The sequence below is a fragment of the Dasypus novemcinctus genome, chromosome 12 (genome assembly GCF_030445035.2).
Source record: "Dasypus novemcinctus isolate mDasNov1 chromosome 12, mDasNov1.1.hap2, whole genome shotgun sequence".
Taxonomy (NCBI): domain Eukaryota; kingdom Metazoa; phylum Chordata; class Mammalia; order Cingulata; family Dasypodidae; genus Dasypus; species Dasypus novemcinctus.
In genome coordinates, this window is record NC_080684.1 from 19,893,455 (window position 1) to 19,902,897 (window position 9,443).

Below are 9,443 nucleotides of genomic sequence, written 5' to 3' on the forward strand. Positions count from 1 at the left end.
CATGGTCTTTATCCAGATACATTGCGATTTGGTGCTTGGCAATAATCCCTCAGTTCCTGGGAGGCTCATTCCCTGTAGTCAGGTCTCATGCTGGGTGGAAGGTAGTGCATTTACATGCTGAGTTTGGCTTAGGGAGACCACATTAGAGCAGGAGGCTTTCAGCAGGTTATTCATGTAATATATAATACTAGGTTAAGTTTCAATTTTGGAAGAAAAATTCATAAGTACAATTGTCAATATCAAAGACCTGCTAGTGTAAAGGTTTGCCCTCCTTCATGAGGCACTGCCCATGTACTTGGGGATTATTGCCATTCTATTAGAGAATGTATGGGACTCTTCAGGATGGGAATTCAATATCCTTTCCATTTTTATGTGGGTCTCCACCCACTGAGACAATGCCACATGAACACTTGAACACATTCATATGCCTTCGAGGCATGTCCGGGTGCACCCCTCCCTACACATCCTTCCATCACTGACATCCTATGTCAGTGATCCTCCCGTACCACAGCTGTGACCCTTCTGTGATCCAAAACCTCTCCAAAAATGAAGCCAATAAAATAACCAAATAGCCTAGGGTTGTAGGGTGCCTAAGAGTTACTTCCTGAAAGCCTCCATGTTGCTCAAATGTGGTCTCTCTCTAAGCCAAACTTAGCATATAAATGTATTACCTTCCCCCCTGCATGGGGCATGACTCCTGGGGATGTGCCTCCCTGGCACTGGGGTATTACTATCAAGCACCAACTAGCAATGCAACTGGAAAAAGACCTGGAATAAACGGGGGGAAAGGTAAAGACAATGAGTTTATATGACTAAGAGAGTTCAAAATGAGTCGGGAGGTCATCCCAGAAGGAATGACTATTCATGTCTCAGCGGGATCACATAGACTGCCAAAGTAGATACTACCACCAAATAGTGGGACTCCCAAGGACTCTGGAGAGATCCAGATCTATGGTCATGGCAGATATCTCCAGAATTTGGTGCCTTGCCAGTGGGCCCTATTTTGGAGTTTCTGCTTCAAAGTGTGACAGAGTTGGACTCAATTGTGACTTCTCTACACATGCCTTTTCTGTCCCTTCTATTTGAACCTATAAATGGTATTGGAGTTGGTAGGTGTACACTCAAGAAAATTGAACTCTGAGCTGTCCATATGTCAGGTGGTCCCTGAGGCTTAGCAGAGTTGCAACACGTAATCTCCAGTTCATTGGACTCACCCCGGACAACTAACAAGGTGAAGAAGGACAACCACAATACCAAGGGAACAAGAGAGCCTACAATTGCAAGCAAAAGAATCCCATCCATCAGCCTTATGGGATCAAAGTCCCCTCTCAACCAGAGACGGAGTGGGCATGACCATCCCATATTTCTCAGGACTGGGGAATAAAATAGAGACTAGATTGTACTTACTAGTATTCTACTATAGACTTATTGTGATTCTATCAGTGTAAGAAATTGTATCATTGATGTGGAGACAGTGGCAACTGGAAATGCTGAAGGCAGGAAAAGGGAAAAAGAGATGTAATATGGGGAATTTTCAGGACTTGGAATTGTCTTGAATGACACTGCAATGACAGATACAGGTCATTATATATTCTGCCATAACCTATAGAATGGAGTGGGAGAGAGTGTAAACTACAATGTAAACTATAATCCATGCTTAGTGACAGTGCCCAAAATGTGTTCATCAATTTCAATGAAAGTACCACATTAAATGAAAGAAGTTGTTAATGTGAGGGAAAGTGGGAGGTGTGGGGAGTGGGGCATATGTGAATCCCTTGTATTTTTTATATAATATTTTATGTAATCTAAGTATTTTTTAAATAAAAAATATATTTTAAAAATTGCAAGATATGTTTACTCTTTGAACCAGCAAAGCTATCCCTATATTCAAAAGAAAAAAAGTATTCACGTTTACCTAGAGATATAAAAGAGTAGTCATAGCCACACTGCTCATAAAGGGAACAAACAGAAACTGCTCTCTCAATGTCAAATGGATCAATACATCATATATTCATACAATGGGAAAGTATTCAGCATTGAAAATGAACAAGGAACAAATAAGGCAACATGGATTAAGACTGTAAGTAATCTTGATTGAAAGATGTCAGGCACAATGGACTATATACTGTAGGAAGAACAGAAGTAGACACAATTATCTATTGTTATAAGTTAGGATAGAGATTCCCTTGGGACTAGAATAACATTTCAAACGGGGTACTAGGTCATGTTGTTGATTTCTTTATTGTGTTGCCTTTGAGAATATTAGTTATGCTTTATACCTAAAAGCCATGTACTTTTCTCTATGTATGTTTTAATAAATAGATATTAAAATGTTAAAACTCCTTCAGAAATAGGTAAGGGCCATATGAGGAAAAAATATTCATGCTTATACACCATTAAGTTAAGTCTTCTCAATTAAATTTTTCAGTTAAAATCACTATGTGTTCGATGTAACATAAACATGATCTAAAGCTTTTTAACATTTAAAAAAAATTAATATTAAAAAAAAACTTGAGGGTTGCAGATGTAGCTCAAGTTGTTGAACACCTTCTTCCCATGTACACAGTCTTGAGTTTGATCCCCAGTACCTCCTAAAAACAAGTAATTGAAAAAAAAAAAGCTTTTATTGGGGAGAAGATTTGGCTTAAGTGGTTGAATACTGCTTCCCATCTACAAGATCCTGCATTTGATCCCCTGGTATTTCCTAAAAACAAACAAAAAACAAACATACAAAAAACTTTAGGTATAGAAAAAATCTTAAAAAGATCACTAAGATCATATACCTAAAGTAAATAAAATTTATCATTTTTCCATGAAAATACTATGCTTTGTTATTTTCATGTTCAATCAGTTTGTATGTATTTCTAATGTGAAATTTTATTTAATATTTGGTTAAAAATATGTATATAAATAAATATTATAAGTACTTTTATGCTATGATTAGGTGTATTATTGAAAAATAAGGTGATACAATTTCAAAATGTTTTGGTGTATCCACTGAGTTTTTTTTTTAAGTTTTCATTGTGCAACCTCTGTCATTTAAAAATTTGTTTAATTTAATTTAATTTCTTTTTTTCATTTTTAAAATTTTTTCTCTTTTATTTTTTTTAAATGTTACATTAAAAAAATATAAGAGGTCCCCATATAAACCCCAACTCCCTCACCCCTCTCCTCCCACATCAACAACCTCTTTCATCACTGTGGCACATTCATTGCATTTGATGAACACATTTTGGAGCACTGCTGCACCATGTGGATAATGATTTACATTGTAGTTTACACCCCAGTCCCCGCAGTGGGCCATGGCAGAACATACAATGTTCAGTATCTGTCCCTGCAGTACCATCCAGGACGGCCCCAAGTCCTGAAAATGCCCCCACGTCTTATCTCTTCTTCCCTCTCCCTACTCTCAGCAGCTACCGTGGCCACTTTCTCCACATCAGTGCTACAATTTCTTCCATTAATAATCACAATAATTCAAAGAAGATGTAGATTTTATTTCTTAATTATCTCTTTTTAAAATTAATAGATCATGTAAAATGTTACATTAAAAAACATAGGATGTTCTCATATACCCCATTTCCCCTCACCCCTATCATTTTTTAATTGTATTTTTTGAAGATACATAGATCACAAAAAATGTTACATTAAAAATATAAGAGGTTTTATACTCTGCTTTCTATAGGACAAAAACTCCATATAAAGCAGTGGACACCCAGTTAATTTGAATAATAAAATTACATGTTAAAATAACAAGACAATTAATATAAAATAGGCAACATGGTAAATGTAATTAATGCCTGATTTTACACTTAAAATGGTTAAAGTGAAGTATTTTGTGTAATATGTTACCACGATAAAATTTTTCAAAAATTAATGAAGACCCCCAAATAGACAAAATTCCTTGGTGTCAGATTTAGCCTCCAGACTGTGAAACAAAACTTTCTGTTGTCTATTCCAAAAGCAGACACAAAGAAAAAAGAAGCGGAATAGACAAATAATAGGAAGGAGAAGACCACCAATCTTGTCTGTTACACTTAGTTGTATAACTTAGTTGGGAATCAGCCAGGTATCCCCACAGTTTGGAAAACCTGTCAAATCTCCCTTTCATCCTCTAGTCCCAGACTTGTGTCTATTGTGGAAGTCTGAGGAGAATGCACGCACATGTTAATTTAAGGAGCTCGATGTTCTGCATTGCTCTGCTTGTCGGAACTTCAAATTCATGTTCTTTCCTTCTTTGTCTCTCTTTTTTTTCCCACTGAAACCTGCACGTTCTATCTTGTCATCTTGTATTATAATGCCTTTATGCTAAATTGTCTACTTTATGAAATTAGAGCTTTATTTTTCATTAATTTACTTTCTAAGAGATTTTAGAAATTCATTTTTTATGGACCTACTTTTCAGCATTTTCCTAAATCCCCTGGGTGTGCCCAGGACTCTAGACACCAAAATATCTAATTCACCAATTATTTCTCACCCTTCTCCCAACTCTTGAGCCACTTCAGACTCAAGTTCAACAGGCTTGCTCTATGTTCTCTTATTTGAACAGGTGGTTAAATGACAATGCAGTTCAATGAAATACATAATAAAAAGAAATAAGATAGGGTGAAGATCCATCAGCACAGCCAAAGACTTTCCATGGAAAAAGACTGAATGAACATGGTTATTAGACCATTTGCCTGCTTCCAATCCAGAAGGAATCTAACACATCATCTTCAACTCACTCCCACATAACTCTGTCAATTTTTAAGACACCTAATTGCATCCACTGTCAAGTGAAGTCAAGAAATAATTTTATTGTCCATTCATGTGATATATTGCTATAATAAGCTCATTCAAAGTCATCCTACTCAAGCCAACTGCCTGATATATTGGAGATATTTTTTTAAGGTTCTTCTCAAAGCTGCTTTCACCTGGTTGTTTTTCAGGCTATAGATGAGGGGATTTACTAAGGGAGTAATCACACTGTACTGTACAGAGAAGATCAACTCCAGTAGTGAGCCTGAGACTGGCAGTAGATAGCGAAGAAAACCTGAACCATAAAATAGCAGCACTACGGTGAGGTGAGAGGAGCAGGTGGAGAAGGCCTTTCTTCTGCCTAAGGAGGAGCTAATGCTGAGGATGGTGGAGAAAATAAGAGCATAGGAATAAACAATAAGAAAGCAGGTTCCAATTCCATGCATTAGACCAGAGCAGAAAAGTACTGTAACACTGGTGGATATATCAGAACAGGACAGAGGGAAGAGTGAGGGCAGCTCACAGCTGTAGTGGGGGATGAAATCATCTCCACAGAAGTCCAAGTTCATAGCAAGAAGGGTGTTGATGAATGCATTCAGAAAGCTCAGGCCCCAGGATCCCCACACCAGCCTGTTACAGAGCTGGTTGCTCATGATCTGTGCATAGCGCAGAGGGTGGCAGATGGCAACATAGCGGTCATAGGCCATCGCTGAGAGCAGGCTGGCTTCTGTGGCCCCAGACTCAAAAACAAAGAAGACCTGAGCCATGCAGCCTTCAACTGAGATGGCTTTCCTTTGAGACAGGAGATTCGCTAGCAGTTTTGGCACTGTGGCAGAAGAGAAGCAAAAATCTAGGAAGGAGAGGTGCCTCAGGAAGAAGTACATGGGCGTGTGGAGCTGAGCATCTGCCCTGATGACCAAAAGCATCAACAAGTTCCCCATCAGGGTCAGAATGTAAATTCCCAGGAACAGCACAAAGAGCAGAGCCTGGACATGGGGGTCAGCAGACAGTCCAAGGAGGATGAACTCGAGGATGGTGCTGTGGTTCCCCAAGGCCATTTATGGATGCTGATGTCTAGAAACAAATTAGAACCGAGTATAACCTCTACTGACCACTTTTGTTACTTAGGAGGAGGTGTCTTCCTTACTAACTTAGAGTTTCTGTATGCTCTCACTGATTCCCTTGAATTCCTTCATCCTGTGTTGATATTTTCTTTAAATTCTAACCCTGGACAAATGCCATCATGATATCACCTCATGGCTGATAATCTACTTCAGATATTGGTGAAAAAATGTATTACTATACTCATTAAGGTGAGTGACTAATAATAGTATTTTTCATCTCTTAATTTTGCTTTAAAATATTCCCTACTCCTTTTAGACTGTAGTGGATTTCCTAGAGAACATGTTTCAAAGCTTGCCTTCTTTTCTCTCTTACTTAGTTTTTTACTCCCAGTCAAAAGCTTGTTGTGATTACATTATCCCTCGCTCCCCTGGATGACTCCCTTGTCTGCTTGTTGTCCACTTGTCTCTTTTTTTGTCTTTCCTCATTGTTCCATTTGTTGCCTGCTTGTCTTCTCTAGTTGGCACCAGGAGCTGATCCTGGGACCTCCCATGTGGGAGGCATGTGTCCAACCATTGGAGCCAAATCGGCTCCCTGCTAGTGTGTTTACCCATTGTGTTTGCTTATTTGTCAGCTCACTGAGTTAGCTCATTGTGTCTGCTCATTGTGTCTACTTGTGTTATTTAGGAGGCACTGGGAACTGAACCTGGGACCTCCCATGTTGTAGTCATGGACCCAATTGCTTGAGTCACATCTGCTCCCCAATGATATTATTTTGATGTTACTATTTTGCCTTTTATTAGCTTTTTCAGAGGTACTTTCACATAAAGTATATATTTCACTTTTGTGACATACCGAAATTTGTAGACACTAGTTTGTGTATGCATAATATATGTGCGTATGTTTTTGAGTATTATATTCTGTTTTATTTGTAGGATGGCATATAAGGAATAAGGGGGCAATTTTCTACATCCATTTTGCTGGAGAGAAAATTGAGTATCTGATGTTATAAAACTTGTCCAAATTGACCATTTGAACAGTTAAGATTTGACTCCATTATGATGACCCAAGACAAGAGGTCATTTCACCATTCAGTATCTCCCAATCAAGGTTTGGCTTTTCTTGTACTCTGTTATCTGGCATCTTTTGACTTTTGCAATTGTACAGCTACTATTCCCTAGGGGACCTTCAACCTGGAGGCAGACTAGTGTTCTCTTCTCCAATCACCATGTGGGTGTGTCTTTCTCTTTCCCTTTTCTCAAGCATGTGCTTGCATAGAATACCCTGTATTTCAATCTAAATATTAATTGTATTCTGCCTCTCACCAAAATTTCATTGTCTTCCTTCATCTTATCCTTTCCTGATATCACCATTATATGTATCAATTGGAAACCTGTTATCATTGAGTGACTGATAACTGATTTGTCACAATAAGCACTTTTGTTTTATAATTCCCAGGACCAATTTGGGGCAAATCATTGCATTGAGATTTTTCATATAAGAAAACAAATGTATTTGGGTATCTTACTAGCTATTTAACGTCATTATTCCTACTCTCTCCTCTCTGATTTCAAGAATGTGTTCTTTGTATTCTGGTCTGATTCCTCCATTAATGATCTCTTAGGCATTCCTGCTTCTTGTCACAGCATGACCTAATCTATCCATTCACAATAATAAGCTAATAAGCTATTTTCCCTGTATGACAGCAGATGAATCACTCTCTTACTCTGCTATCTAATGTAGCATTTGTGGAGTGGGTTTCTTTTTACTCCTTTTCATAAGATTAGAGTTTCTTGATGGCGATGATTGTGTTCTATGCTCTTTTGCATCCAGGACACTTGCCCCTGTGAAGAAAAATGCATATAATAGAATTCCAATGAGTATTTGCTACAGAAAAGAATATAATGAATTGAATAGTACTTACTGCAGAACTCTTATCATAGGGGAAAGACTAAATCCACAAGCATAAGAAAGACTGAGCACCAAGGATAAGTGGAAAGTGAAGGTAAAGAAACGTGTGTTTCTGCGTGCGTGTGTGTGTAATGGGTCTATTATTATGAAAGGTCAGGGAGAGGACTTTACTTGTGCACCTACCATCAACCACCATATGCCTGTATCCAAGGAGTCATCCCATACCGACTAGCCAACTTTTGCTTGTACTAGAGGTGTTTCAACCCATGGTATCAATCTACAACCACCCAGCCATCAATCCTTCATCATCCATTTATCATTTAGTTCATTTGCTATTCATGTAGTCACTTTGTAATTCTTTCCTTTCCTTAATAATCTGCCTTTTTATTTGTTTCTTCTTCTACCACCATTTCTCCACAAACCCATACATTCATATACAAATATTCACAGATTTCTGCTACATACGAAATTTTTTCAGGCATTGGGAGGAAGACAACCTAGTATAGACCAATGTCCTATTGTTATGTAAATATTCTTGTTTCCCCTTATATTTAATGTCACTTATCCTTATAATCCAGGTGTAAATTCTCTCCTTAGACTTTCTACTTTTGCTTAGCTTGAAATCTGATCTGAACTGAGTTTCTTTTCATGAAACTTTGTGCCTGGCTTGGTAACTTCACAGTGTCTCCCCTTTTAGTTTGCCATGTAATCTGTATCTGTGTCTTGATACAATGGTGTCTGTCATTGGAGGTACTCAAAGGACTCACAATTACATTGAATTCTGTATACCCATCCACTTACCCAAACTTGTCCTTCTAATAATTATCTCAATATTAATATTGAATATTCATAAAATTCCCCAGCCTATTGTATCTTCTTATATTCAGGATATACATCTGCTTTTCCTATTAGGATATTACAAAACATAATTGCTCAAAAAATTCTAATTCATTGCTCAAGGGTGGCAACCTGCTCAAAATTTTGATTTTGAATAATTCCTCTTATTCCCACATTTGTCAAATCCTGTTGGATGTATACAGTTTCCCTGGTGTTTAAACTACTAATCTACAATAAAACAAATAAATAAATTGAGGCCATTGACTCCAACAATATGAACATTTCAGCATTTGATATTTTCTGTCTGAATTAAATGGAAAATTGTTTCTATCAATTTATTTCTGTTCATCTTATCTTCTTTTTCCATCACAGGAGTCATAGTGCCTTCAATTCTTACTGAAATTGAGTAACTCAGCCCGGTCCATAATAATTGGAGAAGGAATAGTCTGCACATTTATAGTGAGAGGAAGGATCAATGCAGAAGTTAGTTTTGTGTGATTCTTCAAAGGAAAGCTGAGCTTACCAACTTGCTTGTGATAATAATAAAATATAATACAACTTTATGGATAAGCAGATATTGAATTTGGGGGTTATTTTGAAAGTAATACCCTTCTGTCATTTATTCCACATTTATGCATAGGATAACTCCTCAAAATCATTCATACTATGAATACATTTATTCCTAATGAAAAATGAGGAGGAGGATGCTGATGATAATGAAGAAATAGCACTAAGCACCATTCTAAGCACTTCACATATATTAAGATATTTATTTCTCACACCATTCCTATGAGATAGGGACCATTTATATCCTTATCCCTTCTTGTTTTGAATGGATGAGGGACAGAGGCAGAAATCTGGTAGGGAACTTGCTAAATCCACAGATAAGTTACATG

The 9,443-nt window shown here is 37.4% G+C and overlaps 1 protein-coding gene across 1 annotated transcript; it reads right to left on the reverse strand.

Moving 5' to 3' along the window:
* Positions 1-4,850: 4,850 nt before the first annotated feature.
* Positions 4,851-5,795, reverse strand: LOC131280686 (olfactory receptor 8S1-like). Its single transcript, XM_058309086.1, has one exon. The coding sequence runs from the start codon at positions 5,793-5,795 to the stop codon at positions 4,851-4,853; it is 945 nt and encodes a 314-aa protein (XP_058165069.1).
* Between the last annotated feature and the right edge of the window lie 3,648 nt (positions 5,796-9,443).

What these genes read in the sequence shown, in the direction of transcription:
- LOC131280686 (XM_058309086.1), bottom strand. Translation starts at nt 5,795, where the DNA reads ATGGCCTTGGGGAACCACAGCACCATCCTCGAGTTCATCCTCCTTGGA.